The 22,500-nt window shown below is 43.8% G+C and overlaps 1 protein-coding gene and 1 long non-coding RNA gene across 23 annotated transcripts in view; one reads left to right on the top strand and one right to left on the bottom strand.

The window, feature by feature from the left end:
- EBF3 (EBF transcription factor 3) overlaps positions 1 to 22,500 on the top strand; it is a gene marked incomplete at its 3' end in the record, with an annotated part of 192,981 nt that overhangs the window by 139,985 nt on the left and 30,496 nt on the right. For all 22 annotated transcript variants that reach the window (XM_081007161.1, XM_081007158.1, XM_081007157.1 and 19 more), the window contains 2 exons: positions 1 to 67; positions 581 to 707. The exon at positions 1 to 67 is cut by the window's left edge. In XM_081007161.1, the coding sequence (XP_080863287.1) occupies positions 1 to 67; positions 581 to 707 (194 nt within the window). The remainder of the gene's footprint in view (positions 68 to 580; positions 708 to 22,500) is intronic.
- Positions 3,551 to 22,500, bottom strand: part of LOC308477992 — a 100,454-nt gene continuing 81,504 nt past the window's right edge. Inside the window, exons 4-5 of the long non-coding RNA XR_013986788.1 lie at positions 8,034 to 8,076; positions 3,551 to 5,214 (exon numbers count right to left, since the gene is read on the bottom strand). This is a non-coding gene — a long non-coding RNA (uncharacterized lncRNA). The remainder of the gene's footprint in view (positions 5,215 to 8,033; positions 8,077 to 22,500) is intronic.

Below are 22,500 nucleotides of genomic sequence, written 5' to 3'. Positions count from 1 at the left end.
CATAATCGGCGACAACTTCTTTGATGGCTTGCAAGTTGTATTTGGAACCATGTTGGTCTGGAGTGAGGTAAGCTATGACCTATGAACTGTAACTCCCCCCCCCATGGGTTTTTTTCTTTTTGTTTTCTTAGCAGCATGAGGCAACATGAAATTTAGTTTCAAAGTTCTTTTTTTATACTATGAGTGTTTCATGTGGCAGTGAACTAAACATAGGGAAATATGCATGAGGCACTTAAAGGCCCTCTAGTGGAAGGCCTGCTATGGAAATCTTCCAGATTCAAATGGGCAAATTAAAAAAATTACCAGGAACAGGTTTAAGGAAACATATGGAGACAATTTTCATATGAATGATGCCCTGTGGCCTTTCCTGCAAACTAAAACCAAGGATCATTTGCAGATATGTTTTCATTTTTTAAAAAGCCTACTAGTACCCTGATCTTACATTGTGACAGCAAGACAGCAGCATTTTGATAAGAAGGCCCAATTTAGACCCATTTGACTAATTACATCAAATTGACAAGTGTGAGTACTATCACTACAATCTTGACTGAAATTATGTTTACTGTATGGTTTTCCATAGCTGATAACACCCCACGCCATCAGAGTTCAAACCCCGCCACGCCACATTCCTGGAGTTGTTGAAGTAACTCTTTCCTACAAATCCAAACAGTTCTGTAAAGGTGCTCCTGGACGGTTTGTCTATACCGGTAAGTGTAAAGCTTCTTTGTTTCTTCTAATCTCTGTCTTGCATACTTTAATGATGCAGGGAATTAAAACATTGGATTTTCATTTTCATGTTGGTACAGTCACATTAGTAAATCTGTGAGCCAGTTCAAAGCAATGGGTCAATCTCAAAAGGCACCTTTAACTCTGAAGGTGCATCCTATGTTCGGATAATTCCACATTTATTTCAAGAAACTGTTTTGTATTTTCCACTACAATTATGCTGTAATATAAAACAAGGGATATTATTGACAGTTTAGCTGGAAAAGTTAGGCATGAACTCAAGTTCTGCCAGAATACTCTTGTACAAACATACATGTACCAAAGAATGTCAGGGCAGTGGTCAACTAAATACTTCCATGAGTGGAGTGGAACGACTTCTGCTGGTGCAATGGGACTTCCCCCTCTTTCCTCCCCATGTGTACACTCTGTGCCATCCTGGAATGCTGAGAAGAACTCCCAAACATATTTAGGGGGGAAGGGGAGGGAGGAAAAGTCCTGTTGCATAAGCAGGAATCATTCCACTCATGCAAGGATTTACTTAAGCACTACATTAAACAAAATCCTCAGATTTTGTTTTTTAAAATAAGGAGCACAGACCATTCCTATATGCTCAGCCATTTTGATAGGGTCACGTGATTCCTATATCCACAGTTGGCTCCCAGTGCATGCAAGTGGGCTTGAGTAATCTGCAAGCCATGACCCCATTGGGTGGTAGTGCGGAGAGTGACTGTTTGATGAGTGAACATAAGATACCCATGGCCTTTTGGTCTTAGTAAGAGTTAGTATTCTGCAGCGCATGCGCACCTGAGAGGCCTCCAAAAGAAGGGAAGAGTTCATTGAGTTTTATAGTCATCCCATCTGTTTCATTATGGCAGTGGTAGGCTGCTGAATCCGGCCTATGGGCTGGATCCTTATCTCTCCTACAGACCTTGGGTTAAATTCGACAGGTGGGCAGAGTTGCCCACCTTTCAGTCACTTGGCATCACTATGATGGTAGGCATCCTGTTTTTGCTCAAGGAGATGATCAACTATGTATACCCCAGCAATCAGCTGATAGTTGGGTGTTGCAAAGCACTGAGCACATGGCAAATCCTCTTTGGTCAAGCCTCATTTTTACATACCCCACATTTGATGTCATAGGTGGAGGTTAGGTGGGTGTGGCTTCACCAAAATAGCCTTGTGGACCAAATGAGGAACCGTGCCAGGACTGCTTAGGCTTGAGGGCTGGAGGTTCCCCACTCTTCTATTATGGCATTAACAACGGATTATGCCCAGATTTTGTATTTACCTCATGGTAAATAAATAATTTGTTAAAAGCCTTTGTGGGTACAAAGGTGGACTTGTACCTCCCTCCACTAAAAGACAAGGCAGTGTACATACACATTGTGCTGGTTTTAACCCTTGCGAGTATGTTGAAATGTTACTCAAGCTATTCTAAATCCCAGTGGGACTATGGTGATTCTGCCTGGTATTTCATGCTTACATTTTGATGAAATTAATGAGGTGCTCTGAGATACCATGTTTGGAAATACGTTTTGCTACTGAACAACAACAACTTCTCATGACGCAAAATTTGGAAATAAGGACATGTGCTGCAATTAATGTGCTTCAAGTTTATTTATTTATTTAAAACGCACGTAATGGTAAGGTATAACAATGCCAGAGAGCATATTTTTTAATTTTTTATCACTAATTTGTACATAATCCTTTTGACATTAAAAAAAAAAAAGAGTGTAGGAAGCTTACTAGACTGAAAAGATGAATGTGTACCAGGGTCATACTCCTTTACTAATATATCCTACTGACAAACTCATCTGGAAGAGATGTAATCAATTAATATGTACAAATGAACTACATTTATCTTAAACAGACATTCCTTTGCTAGTTTATAATGACTGTGGAAAATACTAAAGCCTGATAACATAGAACTTGCAAAACTTGCGAAGTAACAGGTTTGTGACATAACTGAAATGTATACTAACTACCATGGTACAGGTTTGTATGCCCATGCATTCTCGTTGGAAAGCTTAGGTGCACATTCTGAGGTGGCACAGTGGAGAAGACTCTACAATGTCAGTCAATGTGCATTGAATTGGATGTAAGATTTCAAAGGTTGTAAACCCTAAGGGGGAGGGAATCCAAAAGGTGGTTCTACCACCTCATGCTACACCCAGTTAGACTCCTTGTTTATTTAACATGACTATATTATGCACAGAGAAGTGGTTCATAACTCAGAGCACATATTTTTGGATGGCTTTTTTATTATTTCTGTAAACCACTTAGAAGTTTTCTTACAATCAAGTGGTATATAATTTTTGTTAAGTAAAATAAAAATAAAGGTATATGAGCACCAACCATCTTTCTACGGTCAGGCATGTACGCTACAAGTATCAGCCACAATCCAACACAGAATTAGGGAAATTTTAGCCCCTGAAGTCAGGGCATTTAAGCATGCCAAATCTTCTGATGGATTGTGGCCATGAGCAAAGAGTACCAAGAAGAGAAAATCTGAGGTTGAGGGAACTGAATAGCTTGAGGCCATTGGCAATTGTTATTATCTGGTCACAGTGCATCCTGACTTCCTAAAAGTTTTCTTCTTGGCTGTCTTAGTGAGACAATAATTAGTGGTGGCTATAGCGGTGATAACTTTGGCAAGGTTTACAGCAGGGATATCAGAACCAATTGAGTCTCAGTAGAGCTGAGGTGAGTGGCTACTTTGGAAGTCCTTTAATAACACTCATTTGTTTCAACTGGTCTTTCCCCAATCAGTTGTAGTCCTGTTCACTAAATGGAGGCTGGAATACCATGTTGGAGTCTGTTTTAATTTTTGTGACTGTTTTTATTCTTGTGGTTTTCATTTTCTGTATAAGTAATACTGATTTTGTTTTGTTTTAGTTAATACTGATTTCTTGTACTTGTAGTTTTTATTAATATAAGCTGCTTTGGATGGGGTATGTCTGGAAAAGCACCATACAGATATTTTTAAAGCTATGGTCTTCCAGATGCTGTTGAACTACAAACCCCATCATACCCGACCAGCTGTTCTGAGCGGGGCTGATAACATCTGGAGGGCCATAAGCTCCCCAAGAATAGCCTAGTTATTATGATATATTAAGGAATTTTATATAGATGAAATGGCAATTAAAATAGAGGATATGTGCAGGTGTGGTAAACACTTTAGCAGACATGTTCCATGGTGGTTATGATGCAACACTGTAGTTTATGGATTTCTCTGAGTGTCTGATAACTAAAATATCTGAAGAGCTACTTATGTTATTAGCTTCCCAGAGCCTAGCTGGTTTTATACTGGGAGCCTATTCTGAAAATGTCTGTTTGCAAGTAGTCCTGCTCAGCTCTGTCAGGATACCTGTAAGTGTTTATGTTGTGGGGTCATCTCTCTTTTTCCTTTTCTAAAAAGCAGTTATTTATAATCCTGATACATTAGCTAATGTAAATGGATAGTTCCACCGACTTCAGAGCACGCACTAATGAGAACCTGGCCTCAGTCTTCAAAACTCAATAGATAAATGGAATTTATTGAATGGTTCTCTCCACATAAACTTTCATAGTTTTACAGTGTTTAAAAGTCACATTCTCATAAAGATCAATTTATTCTTTGTCCCTTTCACCAGAAGTCATAGGAAATGTTAAAGAACGACATTTAAGTGAATCAAAGTTACTAAAACTGCTGTGGCTGCAATTAATTTACTGGAAGCATAAAAATAAAGACTTGCAAGACTACACGTTTCAAATGCTTTTTAAGGGGCACGGAAGCCTATATGGCTACAGAAAGTAAGAGGAAGGGTAAGGTCACAGCCTGTCTGACCTGGAAACTTCAGTCTGATTTGTATTGCCCCCAAATTGATGGGGACAATGAGATAATCATTGGAAATTACACTCACCATTGAAAACTGAGCCAAACTTCACTGTATTTCACAATATGAAAATTATGTGGCCCCATAAGAGGGAGGGGCAGAATCCCCAGGGCATCTGTTTTCCATCAGTGTCCCACCATGCTTGCAGTCTGGCTTGGCACTCTAACATTTAACCTTCTCAGCATGAGGTGGAACAAAGGGCAACAAGGCTGCAGAATAATGAAACAAGGGTGCAGTGTGGTGGAGAAAACTGCTTTTGAAAAGTACAGAAGTTGAGACATTTAAATGACGTGTGTGTGTGTGTGTGTACACCAATATAAAAGTACCAGATTTTAAACACAAGGGAAAACAACAACACAGCCCTCCCCCTGCACCAGGCCCTATTAGTCACATATAGTAAGATTGCTGTTCTGTTTCTCAGCAGGCTGAGAGGAAGCTCTATTACCATCTATCCATGCCTTTTTGGCTGCTGCTTTCAACTATTGTAAAGATACAATTACCTTGGGAGATTGTGGCAGTTCAGTTGATTAGCACGGTGAATTAAAAGAATGAGTCACAAATGACATGTCCAGCTCTTCTCTACTAGTCCTTGGAATTCCCAGTGTACCTCACCCTTGTTGTAAGAAGGTCAAAAATTAGAGAGACATAACAGTTTTCAAGCAGCTAGCACTTAGGAGCAGAATTAACAATCATTCTGTATGTAATTGCCAGTTAGTAAATTGCCTTCTAGACTGTAAAATGCAATATAAACTGGTGGGCACCTAAAATTAAATTAATGAGATATTTGCTGCATTTAAAAGTGAACAGTGCAAATTAATAATTGAGTGCAGTACTTGTTTTAATATTTGTCAAGTAGTGTATCACTTGCTTGTTTAATGACAATTAAAATTGTTCTTACCTGAAAATAAAATTCCTGGCGTATTTAAATTAAGCAGCTTTCTGCAGGTTAGATTCATCATTTTACTTACTAGCAGTCATTGAAGGTTCTTAAATTAAATATCTGAGATTACTTTTTAATTAGATTATAAGCATTGCAATGTTATTTGATTACGGCAAATTGTGATTTGTATGCTTCTAAATGGAATTATGTTGCAGTTAGTATTTTTTTTTTAAAGCACACATTTGAAACTATGAGGAATCATTATGTATGTTGTCTTTAAGAAAACAGTAGCATGTGTACACCAGTTTGGGTGTAAGCATGTCACTATTTTGCTGGAGTGCATTTTACATAATAGTTTCCTGGTGGGCAAAAGAAAACCATGCCAAGACGTATCTCTTTCAGCTAAGTGTTTTGCAGCCCATTTCTTCCCTCCTCCTCAGTTTGGTTAACTTTTGTTCAAGCAAAAAAAAGAGTACAGGGATTCAAGTATCACTTGCAGTACACAAAACCCAATTGCAACAACAAGGGTAAACATATCCAACACCAAAGCAGAAAAATCTGAATACTGAACCATTTCTAGGCCTTTGACACATTCACTAGTTATCAGAATAACAATTATTCCTGCACAAAAAATCCCATTCAGCTTCAGACTTATGAAATGATTACACAACAAGTAATCACTCCTCTTAATAGACTACTTATGTGTAAACAAAAATGCATGATACTCCTACACTTGCTCACTATTGCAGGGCGGGGAATATCTTGTATTTGTAACTGTATTTTTGTTCTGGGTGTTCTAGGGTTAACCATCTGTATATTTATCCATTTTAGCTAGTACACATTGTTTTTAACCACTTCACCCTATGAAAAGATCTCACAAGCTTTGAGCATTTAAGGATCTTCCGTGTAAATTCCAGTGTGGCTTTGTCAATGGGACTGCTACACTGTGTTCAGAGTCAATAGCTCCCTTCCATCACAGCCAACACAAACTAGCTGTCTCATAGGTCAGTGCTCTTTAAACAAATTACTTGTATCCACAGAGCAAATGATTGTTAATTGCCTCCCACAAATCATACTATTTTTACTATGCTAAACTAAATGCTAATGCCTTAGTTAAATTCAAACCACCTGATAATTTCTTGTACATATTCAGTTATAGTTCTTAACCACAGAACTTTGTCATCATGAAAAATTATTAATAAAACACAGATAATGAATGGTTACCATTGGTTGGCTAGCACTTAAAAAGAACACTTACTGCTGTTTTGGCATTCCTAGTAATTCTAATTGTCTCCTGCTTGTTTTTTAATTCTTTCATTATCCACAAGGCATCTTTCTCTTTTTATAGTATTGGTTATTTATTGATCAGGCCAATAAACCTGGACCAATACAGTTGCCAGGAGGTCCTTAAAAAGTGGGACAGATATTCTTATCTTTTTATCAGGATGGTTCTTTCTAAAACGTTCTTCAAAACTGATTGGCTAATTTGTGCCACCCCACCCCCCAGACAAAACTGTTACAGCCGATACTTTAATTTTACTATGTTTTAATTTTAAAACAAACAAATATTATGCTAGATATAGCTTATCTGAGCAAAAAAACATATTTTATAAAAGCTGAGATGGGAAGATTCTGTTTAGATACTGAGATTCTGTTCAGCATTGTCTTTTCATTTTCAGTACCATAAGCATTTCAATTAGGCTGGCAATAATGGAGATAATTTTTTTTGATTTGGTATCCTATCACACTGACAATATCTTAAGATTGCATAAAACAGCTCATTTTAAACCGCTGCAGTTCCAATAAGTATAACGTGGTCATTGTTGTCCCCTTTCTTTTCTGTCTCAAAGGAGACCAGAAGAATGAGACATACCATTTGTGCTATTGCACAAGTAGACTATTTGTTCTAATCAGTGACACCCATTTACTAGAATTGCTTAAAATGAACTATACCTCATACAGAAATCGCACATTTAGAGTGTTCCATTCATCATCTGAAAATTGAGGACCAGTAAACTTTTCTGTTCCTCCAGCGGGATCATAGACATGCATCAAAATGTTAAAAAATGATTGGTGAGAGAGAACTGTCACCCATTTATCAAAGAAAAGGAACATTATTTGCTAATTTCCCAACCAAGGCAGTGACAGGGTGCTTCGTCTTTAGACCCATGGTGACCAACATGGCCTTTTTGTTATTAGTACAAGTCAAGCGCTTTTTGGCTGTTGCTAACAAGACACATTTGTCTATCATCAGAGAGTGCTTTATTTCCTCCACCCCCCCCCCCAAGTAGCTGTGACCAAAGTCTGATCTCTGCATCACAACTGGCTCCACTTCTCCAGGTTGTGGCAGCACTGGGTAAAGGAGGAACTTATAAATCACAGAGTTTCTGCATGAAGGTGAAGTTATTGACTCTGTGGTACCAAAACTGACAAAATAGAACGGCAAGGAAATACTCATTCATCTCGCCCTCCCCTGCCCCCAAAGGACAAAAGGGTCATTTCCTTTTACTCAGTAATTGATAAAAATATGATCACATGCATAAAGCTCTTACTTTGTTTTCACTGATACTTTTTCTTCTTTCCTCTCTACTGTGCCTATGAAAACATCGTTACACGGGACAAATGAAAGACACACTATATCAAACAATTTTTTAAAAAAAGCATTTTTGTAATAGGCATTTCGTCTTTTCCTTCAATAACCAAGTTTTCAGCTATTGAAAACTTTTTCACACCTTCATAACTGTGTGGTACCAGGTGCCTCCAAAAATTGGTATTACACAAAGCTTAGCCCAAGTCCCACCTTAGGCTCCTTCCACATAAGCCTCAGTTCTGCAAGTCAACTCTGCTACACACAGTGGTTCCAAACATTTAGAAATAAGGGCAAACTTGACATGATGTTAAATACAGCATACAGACTTTTAAAATGCAAATTGCATCCATGGAGGAAGAGAGGCTGATAATCAACAGGACCAGAGCAGGCACGGAGGGGAAATGTACCCCATTCCTACTTACTGAATTCCCAAAGAAAATGCCTCCTCTGAAGCTGGTATTTGCTTTGTGGGAAAATGCCAGAGGGGCATTTCCTACTAATCCAAACCACGCCCACCCACTGACGTCACTGGTGATATCAGCAGGAGGACATGGTTTAGTCCTGCATTGACCATGTGCCCTCTTTCCAGCAGTGAACAGGATCTCATAGTCAAGGCAGCAGGATTTAATCCCTGTGTAACAGATGATGAGTGAGGATCTTCTCAAAAACAGTTTGAAGCAGCTGCTACACTTCTGCTGCAAGTCAGTGGGTGGCAGCAACAGTGGAGCGAGAGAGAGTGCCCCCCCCATCACCACCACCACCCACGCTTCAAATCAGGTGCTTCAAGCAGCACTTTTGAGAAGCGTTTTAAAGCAGCCTCCATGCTCCCGTTTCAGCTAAGATGGTGTTGTGTGGACTGCCGTATAGCACTCTTTGAAGCATCCACTTCCCCATGTCCATTAAATGGGAGAAAGGAAGTAAACTGCCTTAATGGACTAGCTTAGAGAGCAAAAACTGCCTTCCGTCTTATTTTTGCCACTTCTCAATGGTGTAGGCAGCCCCAATTGTATAGGTGTCAGGGACTAGCAGAATGCACTGAGGAAAGCAGGGCTAGAGTCCAACTCCAGAGAGGCAGGCAGTGGCCTGGGGGGGGGGGACCTGTACCAGCCATGAGGCGAGAAACAGAGGCAGGGGGAGTTTCAGAGGTGGGGGAAGAGGCAGGCCAGGCTAGTGAAGGGCCGGGTGCTTCCACACTGGCTCCCAAAACAAGGAGAGAATTGAAGTGGGAAGATCAGAAGCAACTTCCATGTCGGTGTAGTCTCTGGCTACATGCATGCTGCCTGTTTGGAGCAGGGACATAAAACTGGTGGAGTGGTCCCCAGTTGCTGTGACTGCTCCATAGAGCACAGACTTGGGAATAGCTGCCTAGATGCAAGACTGGTGTGTGTAGGTCTCCAGAGCTGTAGAAGCAGCAGAAGAGTTATCTCTGACAATAAAGAGTTAACTCTCTTCCGTGTGCATTCCTTGGCTGGGAAGCTCCCTTGGCAATAGGCTCTAGAGTTGTGGTGTTGACCCCATTACCCAGGTTAGACTACCAAACTAAATGATCCATTGGATCATTTCCTAGACCCTGGGTGGGGAACCTCAAGGCCAGGAGCTGAAATGCAATCCTCAAGGCTTCACTATGTAGCCCTTAGGAGTCTCCCCAGATCATGGCACACCTCACACTGTGCCTTTTCTACCCTCTTCTTGAGTGTTCTTGCTGGGCTGGAATGTGTTCTGTAACTTTGATAATGCCTTTCTCTTGCCTGAATGGAGAGATGTGTTTGTTGAAACCTCTGGATTGTGCATGTCTTGCCCGTGGCCTTTGTACAAAGGCAAGAGCTACATTGGATGCTCTGTTCATTCCTGCCACTGGTCACACTTTTATGCAGCCCCTGGAAGATTGCCTGTGAGGGAATGTGACCCTTGGGCTTACAAGAGCTCTCCACCCTTGTCCTAGTCTGCAATGCTTTTTTTTCCTAAGAGGAAGATAAATTTCCAATTCCTTCCTGTAATGAGTTTAAACTATTTGATGCTGAGACTCTGGCCTGAGCCCAAGCATATGTAGCACTGCTCTGTATTTGGAAGTACCTATCTACCATTGTGGATTAAACCACAGAGCCTAGGACTTGCCAATCAAAAGGTCGGCGGTTCAGATCCCTGCGACGGGGTGAGCTTCTGTTGCTCTGTCCCTGCTCTGGCCAACCTAGCAGTTCGAAAGCACGCCAAAGTGCAAGTAGATAAATAGGTACCACTCTGGCGGGAAGGTAAACGGTGTTTCCGTGCGCTGCTCTGGTTCGCCAGAAGCGGCTTAGTCATGCTGGCAACATGACCCGGAAGCTGTACACGGTTCCCTCGGCCAATAAAGCGAGATGAGTGCCGCAACCCCAGAGTCGGCCACGACTGGACCTAATGGTCAGGGGTCCCTTTACCCTTTACCTTTTATCTACCATTCACATTGTTGAAACACATTTAGAAAGAAGGAGAATTTGAATTTGGTGTCCTCACCTCCAAACAGCACTGGTTATTATCCAGCTGGAGCCCCATGCATGGTTCCAAAAATAAGAATAGTGTCCTAAACGTCACAATAAAGTATTGGGAAGTCTGCATTCAGCACCTGTTTGCTCCCATGATTCTCAGTTCAGCACAGGATGTACATGTGGAAACCTGCTTCCATACATGTGTTGCCTTTGTTACATCAGGGCACTTTGTACCATTTTCACGGTACTCTTTCTACTGAGGGCAGAATGGGGCTCAAAATATCTCAAGGACTACAGCTGCAGGCAGCAGAGGAATAAATCTTTCATGCTGCATCCACTCAAGGGTCAGCTGGAATTCAGTCTTTAAAAGGTGGTGCAAATCTCTCTCTTTTACTATAGTGCCAAATAGAGGAGTAAGCACCAAATACAACAAATATGAAGAGGGACAAGCACAACTATGGTTTGCATTATTAAAATATATCTCAATTAGTGAAGCATCTTGGAGTATTTAATACTTAAAACAGAACGTATTGTTCACTTTGACACAGTAATCATGTTTCTGTACCCTATTGGGAAAATGCTTCTATCATATTCGTAAAATGATAAATAATGTTGGTAAATATTCTGCCACATTAGTGAAATGTATTTTCAAAATGCCATGCTCCTTTGTATTAACCTAAATATCAAATGCTAGTAGTTTTATGCCAGAAAAAGAATATGTATGGTTTTAGTTACTATTTGGATACTAGTTCTATCTTAGAATTATCTAACTGTTGTAGCATCATTAGCAATGCATCAATCCCTAGATAATAGTCTTTGTGTTGTCACCCACTAGGAATTCAGAATTGTGTGGTCTGTTCAAACACTCCTTTGGTTCTGAAGTTCAAACTGCTTCTTTGCTAGAGACATCTGGGTAAATTGTTGCTTTTTTTTTATTAATATACTTGGTGGAACATTCATGGAAAGCCTGGAAATGCAGCAATATTATATGGTGAAAAATATTATATAGTGAAAAATGAAAACATGTGCCCAATTCTTCTAGGAGGTAGTGCATTGGGAGCAGACTTCCTTACTCTTATCCCTAACTGCATGAGGAACCATTAGTAGAAATAAGTGCTGTGTATGTGTGTTGTTTATCCATGATCCAGCTACTGCAGCTCTGTTAGAAAATTTGCATTAACACCATTCATCTGTTGGGGAACTAAACCTTGCCATTGTAACCTACTCCGTCCACCCCCCAAGATGATCAAGGCAAAATGATATGTATGTTGAGTACATGCACTAAGTATGCAATCCTAAACACTTTTACTAGTAAGTCCTGTTGAACTTGTGGAGACTTCCTTCCAGGGCTTTCCCCCCCCAGCTGGAACTCTCCAGAACTTAGTTCCAGCACCTCTCAGGTGGGCACCATTTATAAGAGAACAAGGAAAGTCTGCATGGCGAGTTCAGGCACCTCTTTTTCTAGAAAAATAGCACTGTGTTCCTTCTGAGTCAACATGCATAGGATTGTGCTGGAACACTTTGTAGGTGACAGTCTGGGAGGAAGTCTTGCTTGCTTGCTTGGACAGAGGCGGAGGCAGGCTTGGGCGCCATCCGCCGGCCCACATGCACCTTTGAGGAAGCCCCACCCTACCCTTCTGGTTTGTGTGAGTCGGAGCGGTATGAAGGCCTGCTCAGCTGTAGGGCTGGACAATATATCTCAGCTGCTGCTTCCTCCCCCTAAGGTGAGACATTGTGATACATCAGTATATCACAATATTTAGCTGCTGATATATCATGATGTTGAAAACCAGGTATTGCCCAGCTCTAGTTATATAACAACAATATGGAGAGGGAGGGAACATATTTGCTGAATTACTATGAATGTAATTTTTATGAGGATCATTAGTTTATTTTGCTGTAAAAGCCGGTCAGATTTAAAAGGATTGAAATCGCTTCAAAAAGCTGACTTGCATCAAACTGCACATGACTTTAGTCTCATTGTTCTGTCCTTAAGTGCAAGGGTTTGGTTTTTTTTTTTTTTTTTAACAAAGCCACTGGTGAGAGCCAGTGTGGTGTAGTGGTTAAGAGCGGTAGTCTTGTAATCTGGGGAACCGGGTTCGCGTCTCCGCTCCTCCACATGCAGCTGCTGGGTGACCAGTCACACTTCTTTGAAGTCTCTCAGCCCCACTCACCTCACAGAGTGTTTGTTGTGGGGGAGGAAGGGAAAGGAGAATGTTCGCCGCTTTGAGACTCCTGAAGGGGAGTGAAAGGCAGGATATCAAATCCAAACTCCTCTTCTTCTTCAAAAAGCGAGCACAGAAGTCCTGATTCTGGATCAGCACCTTAAGAACTCTTGTGGTAGAACTGATCCAGACTGGGCCATGTGTGCCTCCAATTTGCATTGCCCCAAAATGCCTCATTCATTTTATTCATGCCCGATTCAAATAGCCTTCATGCTATCTGTCAACAACACCCTGCACTTAGAAACAGAGCTATGTGGCTAATGCCACTTTTAGTTTGGCCATCAGGCTCAGGCTTTAGCAGGCCTCCATGGAAATGGAGTCCCCATAGTGGAAGAAAATCAGCAGTAAAAACCTCTTCATGTGAGGCCCCTTGTTCGCATGAGAACAAGGAATCTCTTGTTCTCTGGATTGTTTCACAACCGACTCTCCGTTTATCTCAGGAGATCACAGTGTAATGTAGGGAACCTGGCTATAGCTATGTTAAGCCTAAACTAATAGATACTGCATGAATTAAAACCCTAACCCTGGACCTTGACTTGTTCTCGGAAGGCAATATGAAGCCAGTGCAAATGCTGGAGTGTAATACACTTCTGAAATCTCACCCCAGATAGGAGGGATGCTGAATTCCGTACAAGTTAAAACTCATGAAGAGGCATTAAGAGCAGTCTCAAAACAATGCAAGAAAGCACAAAAGGTCCGAATTGTTCAAAAGGGTTTTCAGCCTTTACGCCAGACAGAGCTGGTGAAAAACTTTCCTCATTACTGTGACAACCCGGGATCCCTGGCATTCAGGGAAAGCTGAAGGCTGTGAGTTCAAGCAGCTAAGAGACAGAAGTTGGAAATAAGGCTGGGATAATTAGCATTAAAGTTAGCTTTTTAAAACTAAATGAAATTGTTCCAAATGGAAAAAGCATGACTGAGCTTTGCATACTTCAGCCTTTGACTCTACAGTACAATATTGATAATCAGTGATGAGTTGACTGTACCAGGTTTAGACTTCCCAGATTACCAGGTCACAAACCACCTGGACAACCTCAGCCACAAACCTCTCAAACGTAATATTAAAATTGTAACTTTGGGTGCAGAGGTTTAGGGCCACTTCACACACCATATTTTTCACAGGTCCACAGAAAATATTTTACATGTATCCATGCAAGTTGGGAAAACATACATTTATGAATGCCTGTATTATGCAGGTGAACATGCCATGGGTCAGAATCAGCTATGGTTTGTTTGTGTGTGTGCATTGGCTACCATATAGTTTGAAGCAGTCCTTGGACTTAGCTATATTGATATCACTACTATGGACACCATCTTGGATCATTCCAGGGCTACTTCACACATTACATTTCTAGGTGTGCCCCTTTGTTTCAAGTAGGTGCATAAAATGGAATGCAATTGCCACATATACTAATCCATGAACTGTGATTGGCTAAAGAGTGTAAACTTGGTGGCATTCATGAGTCTTTCTCTGCATCATGAATAATGTTGGCCTGTTCCTGAGAGCCAAAATTTGTTGAATGTCTTTGTAACAGGCCAGAGGATAGCTTAAAATGAATTATATATGTGATCAATAAAACGATAATTTAAGCAGTAAGGCTACTGAGCTCAAAGAAATTTGGGCAACTGATCTGAAAAAAGCACATAGAATATGATAAATTGGAAGCACCGTATGTGTTTCATGTTGAAGGTAGTGCTTAACTGATATTGTACTTTTGTCAAGTTGAGGCAAATTTTAAAAAGCCTATCAGTAAATGTTGGTACGGCGGTAATTCTGTGAGAACCTATATACATATGTGGTGAGAGTGTAGGGTGACCCAAACTTTAAAGCTGTGGGTCTTCCAAGAGATAAAGAGATACCGGCTATGGTTTCCCACATCATACCCTGCAAAGATGCTGGCATCCTTGTTTATATTCCCTGATGCTTTGCAGCAGGTGGCCTGTAAAGCTTTGATTTGTTGTGGCTGCTGTTAGAATTTTCTCACCACTGGTGCTAGCCCCTCTCAATTAATGTTGGGCTTTCATTATATCCGTTAAATCGTGAGGGTAATGCCTCCAGACCACTGAACTCACAAGCCTTGCTTTGAATATACTTAATACCACGATGATAAAGGAGCTGATTTATTTGGGCATGATAGTGAATAGAAGGACTTTGTTTCAGATGTCCTGTTTGTTTATTTTGCTCAGTTGGATTACATACTACCAGAGAGTGCTTGGATTGGTTTTATTTTGCCTTTTATTTACTTTTGATGTGATTTGTTTTGTTTGAAAAGGTAAATTAATAAGTTCATTTTAAAGATATGAAATAATATTGGCTTTGGACTAGATACCAAGTTGTTTAGATTTCCTGCTTGCTTCTGTTGTTTTTATAATCACTAGGATAACCAGGTGACACAAAGCCAACAGCAGAACAAGAAAAAAGCAACATACTGTTTATTTATTATAAGGAGCTCAAACTTATGACTGGCAATGGAGATTTCCCTACAATAGGACCTTACTGTCCACTATAGGTTACCTAAAATGATATCTCAGTTGACATATGACTTGATAAGTTACTACCTAGATGGATAACTTTCCATGTGTTTAAAAAAATTACATTTTTAAAGCAGGAACCTTTTTTTTATTTGAAAGCACCTCCACATAAAAAATCTCCCTTCACATGGAAAGCTTTCACATGAACATTAATCTCTTTTTGATTTTCAAGATTTCTAGATGCAATGGGGTCAGTGGTAGAGCATGCAGAAGGCACTTAGTTCAGTCCCCAGCATCTACAGATAGGGCTGGTAGAAACCCCTGCCTGAAATCCTAGAAAGCCACTTCCAGTAAGTGTAGACAATACCGAAGAGTGGACTGACTCAGAATAAGGAGATGAGGACAAAGGGTCCCCCCCCCAAGGAAATGACACACAATTACATTCTAGTGTGGTTGATTTCTACGATATGAAGACTGTGGGCAATACTGAAAATTAAGATGTCAGTGTTACTAATACAGATAATAAGCTAACAGCCTGTGATACGTAATGAGTAGAGACTTAAAAGAAGCTATAGACCCAAGTTCCCACTCTTAAATCACACTTGGTGTACTTGGGCAAGTCATTTTCTGTCAACCAACACATTTCACAGGGCAAGTCCCAAGATCCTTGGAGAGCCTATGGATGTGGAGGTGAAAAAATACAGAATTCCTGCCCTCACACTTGAAAATCTGAGATCTGTTGCTAGCAAAGCAATAGAAGCATCAAAAGAGACTTTGTGAGAAGAGGAGACCAAACTACTATGTCTCGACAAGATACCATAATACTCAGGAGTTCTGATAGATATAAGAGATGGGTCTGCCAGCTGTTGTGAACTGGCCGTACTAAGGTCCTCGCCTTCAACTTGGTCTCCTTCAAAAGGTATAATGCCAGAGTGTTGATCTCACTCCCAGATGATCAAGCAACTGCTGAGTTTTTTTCTAAGCCTGCAGACACCCAATGCACCCGCAGACATATTCATTCTTGAGAAAGATTCCTTTTTGAAGTATTTTAAGTGTTTTTGTTTTATTTTGTTTGCCCTAAAGAAAGTGCTGGCTGAAACATGCTGGGCTCTTTATATCCTTCATTAAAGTTTCCCATATATTTCAGCACCATTTTGAGATTTTGATTCTTTTTTTCCCTTCTCATCTATCACTTGATATTTTCTTGGAGAGCTGATAAACCAGGGCTCATCGGCTAGCCCCAGGATGTACCCCATGGACATTGTCTCCAGCATCCAGGCATCTGTTGTGGACATTTGCCATCTGTTGCAAACTGCTGAAAGCATCCCACTATCTGGCTTGGGTGGGAATCTGGACTGGTATCATGCCTGATACTTCTTACTTCCCTGTAATAGGGTTCTGTCCTTCCAGAGGTTGATATAGAAGTTCCCTTTCCTGTATATTTGGCTGCACTCCAGCTAAACTTGAATGTCCTCAACTCACGTTTGGAGAAATAAATGAAGTATGTTTGCCTGGCTTTCTGACATAAGCTATGAAGCCACATGGAAACTAATGCTGTATCATTCTGATGAATAGCATCCATGGAGGACTCTCTCATCAAGGCCATACAGAGGGAAAACAACCTTAGCTGAAAGAAACCTGCCTAAGCCACCATGTTTACTTTGGGCTTGTGGGAAAAAAGGAATTGATCTCTTTGGGAAATAAGATATCGAGTGGCTCTGAAGTTGCAGTGTTATCTCTTGAGTGAATTCCAGAGTGTGAATGGCTTTGGTCAGTTCTGGAAAGTACTTGAAGGGAAGTCTCTGTTCCTGTGTTGGATTTTGTCTCTTCTAAGTGGCCATCCTTTTTTCCTGTGACTGAATCTTTCTGAGGCTAGGGTGACCAACCTGATTCTCTCCAGATGTTGTGAAGCTGCAGCTTCCCTCACCCCTAATCACTGGGCCATGCTGGCTTGGGCTGATAGGAATTGTAATCTACATCTGGAGGGCACCATGTTGTCTATCCATGCTCTGAGGAATTTGCCATGTGTGAAATGTCAGTAGGAATGTGGTGTGCCCCATCATCTCCTCTGTGCTTTTGGGGTTACTTGTAGAGAGAGGATGTTTCACTAGGGTGTTTTGGGAGGCTTGTTTGTTTTTCCATCCCTTTTTCCATCCAAAGGCAAATCCCTGAATTCTTTGGGGTACTGGAGAAAGAACAAGAATTTCAGCTTGAGAAGAATACCAGTGTCACCCTGTGCTTGCCGGCTGTGGCACCATGACTAGGATTTACAGTGCCCATTTGTCTTGTGGAACTACAGAAAGTGAAGAGTGAGGTCTCTGACAGGCAATTTCCTTTGCCTGCTCTCCTTTCTCTAGGAACTTCGTTTTTGCATGTTGCCCACATAAGCCTGGGGACAATGAGGAATAATACTTGGGGCCCCTTGGAACGGCCCAATTATTCAGTGGTCTCCTGGCCCTGATCCAAAGCCATGAAGTTCAGCCTAGGCTGATCATGAAACTGAAAAATGGCACCCATTACATCTGCAGGCGTGTGATGTGTATGGGTTGCTCGCGCGTAAGTTGCCACCTCTCCAGGCTTTGTTGCCTTGCTAAACCTTTCAGTCTGGGCAGCCCTTCACTTCGTGGCTGCCTCAGTCACTAGCAGAATCCGTCAGTGGGCGTTTCTTAAATCTTTTCCAACATAAAAGTTGTTTGACACCCAGTCTCCTCCTACTCTCTCTGCACAGAAGTCTTCTGCGCAGGGTGGGCGTGGGTAGCGGGGGACCCATGCTCTCCCCGCTGGTGTCCGGTGAAGCATCCTGGAGCCCTCTCGCCGATTCCCCCATCAGCCCCTCTTTATCCCTGGTGTAGTGCTGATTTGCTTCCCCATCTGCGGAGCTGCCTCTCTCCCTGCTGGGCCCTTCTCCAGCATCATTTGAGAGCCTTCCCTCCGCCTCTAGCTCCGATGTCAGTTCCCTGACATCCACCTCCCCCCCAGGACCCCCTCCACCCCCGGCCCGACCTGTTGACCCAACTTCGTCCCTTTCTTCGGCCGATGCGGGGAACCGCCGGAAGGAGCTGTCGCCATCCTCTGAGGATTCAAAACCCGCTTCCCACCCGCTCTGATCCCTTCCCGCGGGGTGGGCCTCCCAGTCTGATTCTTCGTCCTCCGAAGCCTCTTCTCCCTCCCCTTCGGAGACAGAAAAACCCACAAAATCCTCTTCATCATCTGTGGTTCCAAATTGCTCCTCCCAGAATCTCGCTAGTGGTTTGGGTTTGTCCGGGAACAGGCGGTGGAATTCCTCCACCAGATACCCGTCAGTGATTGCCTCCGCGGGAACCCACGTGTTTTGCGACCCGGGTTCTCCCTCCCAAGCCACCAAGTACTCCACCTGGCGCCCTCGCCACCTTGAATCAAGTATTTCCGTGGCCAAGTTGTGGTGCTCCCTCTCTTCTACCTGCGGGTGTGTGGTGACTTCTCCCTCTCGCCCCGGGAATCCCCTTCCTTCCCTGTACGGTGAGAGTAGGGACCTATGGAACACCGGGTGTATCTTCATGCTGTCTGGCAATTTGAGCTTGAACTCCACGGGGTTCACCTGCTGTGTTACCTCAAACGGTCCGAACCGCCTGGGTTGCAACTTCTTGCACCCCCCTTTAAAAGGTAACCCTTGGGTTGACAACCACACCCGATCTCCCACCCGTATGGTCTCCCCTTCCCTACGGCACTTGTCTGCCTGCCTCTTGTAAATTTCTTTGGCCCGCTCCAAGTTCATCTTGAGTTGCTGGTGCAGGGCTTCCATTTCTTCCACAAACTGCTCTGCTGCCGGTACACTCCAACCTTCCTCCCCACTCCCCGGGAAGGCCCTGGGGTGACACCCATAATTGGCCATGAACGGGCTCATTTCCGTTGACACATGTTCAGCGTTATTGTACGCAAATTCAGCCAGCGCTAGTTTTTCTACCCAATCATTATGCCTCTCGCTGACGTAGCAGCGTAGGTATTGCTGGAGAATACTGTTCGCTCTTTCTGCTTGCCTGTTGGTTTCCGGGTGTCTCGCCGTTGAGAAGCCCACTTCGACCTGCAGCAAGCTCATGAGCGTCCTCCAGAAACGGGAAGTAAATTGTTTCCCGCGGTCGGAGATGACCCTCGAAGGATCCCCATGCAACCGGAAGATGTGATCTACGAACAACCTAGCTGTTTCCTCTGGCGTGACCGCATGTGAGCAAGCTATAAAATGGCACATTTTTGTTAGTAGATCGACCACTACCATGACCGCTGTCTTCCCCCGGGACTTGGGCAAATCGGTCATAAAATCAATGGATACCACCTCCCAAGGTTTCCCCGGCGTGGGTAAGGGTTCCAGTAATCCTGCGGGGGCAGCCCGCTCCCCCTTTGCCCTTTGGCAGCAGTCGCAACCCCGTACATATTCCCGTACATCCTCCCTCACCCTGGGCCACCAGAACTGCCTGGTGACGAGCATCATGGTTTTGTGCTGTCCAAAGTGCCCCGCTGTGGGGTTGTCGTGGAGTTGTTTGAGTACCTTTCCCCGTAGGGTCTCCCCCAGTACATACAGCGCCCCCTTATAGTACAGCACCCCTTCCTTTTCCTCAAACCCTCCTTGGGTTTCTCTTCCATCTCGGAGTTCCCGGATTTTAGTTTGTGCGAACACGTTGTTTCTAGTAAGTCCAGCCAGTTCTCGTTGCCCCATCAAGGTTCCCCCACACACCCATCGGTCCTCGGGGATCACGTGTCGTATCTCTGGCGGCCCCTCTCCTTCCAAGTACTCCAGTTTCCGGGAGAGAGCATCTGCTCTCACGTTTTCCTCTCCTGGCACGTATCGGATTTCGAAGGAAAACTTGGAGAACTCCTGTGCCCATCGAATCTGTCTCTGGTTGAGCACTCGTGCAGTCCTCCAGTATTCCAAGTTCTTGTGATCTGTACAAACCTGGATCTTGTGCTGCGCCCCTATTAGTAGATGTCGCCATCGACGAAACGCCGCATAGATCGCAAGCAGTTCGCGGTCATACACCATATAGTTTTGCTCTGACTTGTTCAGCTTTCTTGAGAAGAAGGCACACGGTCTCCATTCCTGCTTGCTCCTCCCTGGCTGCAAAAGAACCGCCCCAATGGCTCTGTCGGACGCGTCGGTCTCTAGCCTCATGGGTTTCTCCAGATCCACGTGCAGGAGCTGCTCTTCCGATGCGAACGCTTTCTTCAGTTTTTCAAAGGATTGTTGGGCCTCCTCTGTCCAGGCGAACTTCCTTTTGCTACTGAGACAGTCTGTGATGGGTGATGTCAAGTGGGCGAAGTTCTTGATGAACTTCCTGTAGAAGTTGCTGAACCCTAGGAACCTCTGCACGTCCTTCCGGGTTTTGGGAGTCTTCCACTCCAGCACTGCCTGCACCTTGCTTGGGTCCATCGCTAAACCTTTGTCTGACAGCTTGTACCCCAAAAACTCGACTTCTCTGGCGTGAAACTGACATTTCTCCAGCTTGACCCACAACTGGTGCTTCTGCAGTCTCTTCAGCACTTCCCTGACGTCTCTGACATGTTGCTCCTCGTTGTCCGAATAGATTAAGACGTCGTCCAAGAAGGCTATGCAGTTCTTGTACAGCAGGGACCCCAACACGTGGTGCATGAAAGCTTGAAAACAGGCAGAGCCTGACTGTAATCCAAAGGGCATAACTAAGTACTCAAAGGCCCCCAAGGGGGTGAACATTGTGGTTTTTCATTCGTCCCCTTGCCTCATCCTAATCAAATTGTAGGCTCCCCTGAGGTCCAGCTTGGTAAAAATCTTTCCCTGCCTCACCCGTGTTAAAATGTCGTCAATCCTGGGCATTGGGAAGGTCACGGGTTCTGATACCAAATTTAACGCCCTGAAATCTACGACCAATCTGGGCTGGTTAGTCCCCTTTTTGTCCACAAAGAACACCGGACTGCCTCCCACCGCCTTTGATTCCCTTATGAACCCCCTCTTCAGGTTCTTGTCAATAAACTCCCGCAACTCCTTCATCTCCCTGTCCGACATGGCATACAGTTTACCCACCGGTAGCTGCGCTCCGGGGAACAAGTTGATTTGACAGTCAAAGGGCCTATGTGGGGGTAGTCTATCTGCCTCCTTCTCGCTGAAGACCTCCTGCAGGTCAGCATATTGTGGTGGCACCTCCCCTTTCGGCTCCACAGCTATCCCAGCCACCCTGGCCACGGTCATCCTTGGGGTTTCTCCCCCTAGACAGTGTTCCAAGCAGTAAGCGGACCCAAAGGTGACCGTTCTCTGATGCCATGCCACCACTGGATCATGTTGTGCTAGCCAGCTCATCCCTAATATTATTGGGGGCCCTGCCAGTGAGGCTGCGTGAAAGGCGATAGTCTCCGTGTGCCTGGAAACCCTCATTCTCATTGGTGGGGTCTGGTGCGTCACTTCCCCTCCCAGAAGCTCCCTGCCATCAATGGTGGTTACTTGCAAGGGGAAATCCAGGGGCAGCAGGTGGAGCTGGTGCTCTAGTGCAAAGTCCTTGCTGAAGAAATTGCAGGAACTGCCTGAATCCAACAGCCCTTTCACCTTGATTGGGTGCCCATTTGGGAGTTCTAGCACCACTTCTTTGGCTATAGCCGCCCTGGGGGGGGGGTCTGGTTTGGGCACTTCTATTGGTTGCTGGCCTGGCTGCTGTGCCCGCTGAGTGGCAGCCAAGCTTTGGCATTTCCCTGCTCCTTTACCATCTCCTCCTCACCCCCTGCAGCTCCCACCATCCCTTGCCAGGCCTTTCTTTGCAGGCAGACCCTGGCAAAATGTCCTGGCCGCTGGCAGAGAAAACACTTCTTGGTGGTTTTCCCATCCTTTCCCTCTCTCTTGCGACCTTCACTGGAGTTTGAAATCTCCCCCGCGCGCGCCCCATCTATTTCCATGGGCTCCGCCGGCGGGGAAGGCTGCCTTGGCATTTCAGGAATGCGGTAGTCATGGTAACGTTGCTCTCTCCCTTCCCGCTTCTCCTGGGCCCGCGCTTCCTGCCTTACACCAATCGCAAGCACAGCCTTGGTCAGCTGATCCATCGACTGCAGGCGGGGTGCGCGGGAAAGCTCGTCCTTCACCGTTGGGGACAACCCCTCCTCGAACAGCATTTGAATAGGTTCAGAGTCCAAATCCCACCCGAGCCGGTGGACTAACATGGCAAAGCGTGACCAGTAGTCTCTAACTGACTGGTTCCCCTGTTTGCAACCCATCAGTTCCCGCCAAGTCACACTTTGCTGTACATCACTGGAATACATCGCATCCATCGCCTGGAAGAAT

The sequence above is a fragment of the Podarcis pityusensis genome, assembly GCF_964106645.2.
Source record: "Podarcis pityusensis genome assembly, chromosome: 5".
NCBI classification, from domain to species: Eukaryota; Metazoa; Chordata; class Lepidosauria; order Squamata; family Lacertidae; genus Podarcis; species Podarcis pityusensis.
Note: the sequence above shows the minus strand (reverse complement) of the source record. Positions and strands in the feature narration are given on the sequence as shown.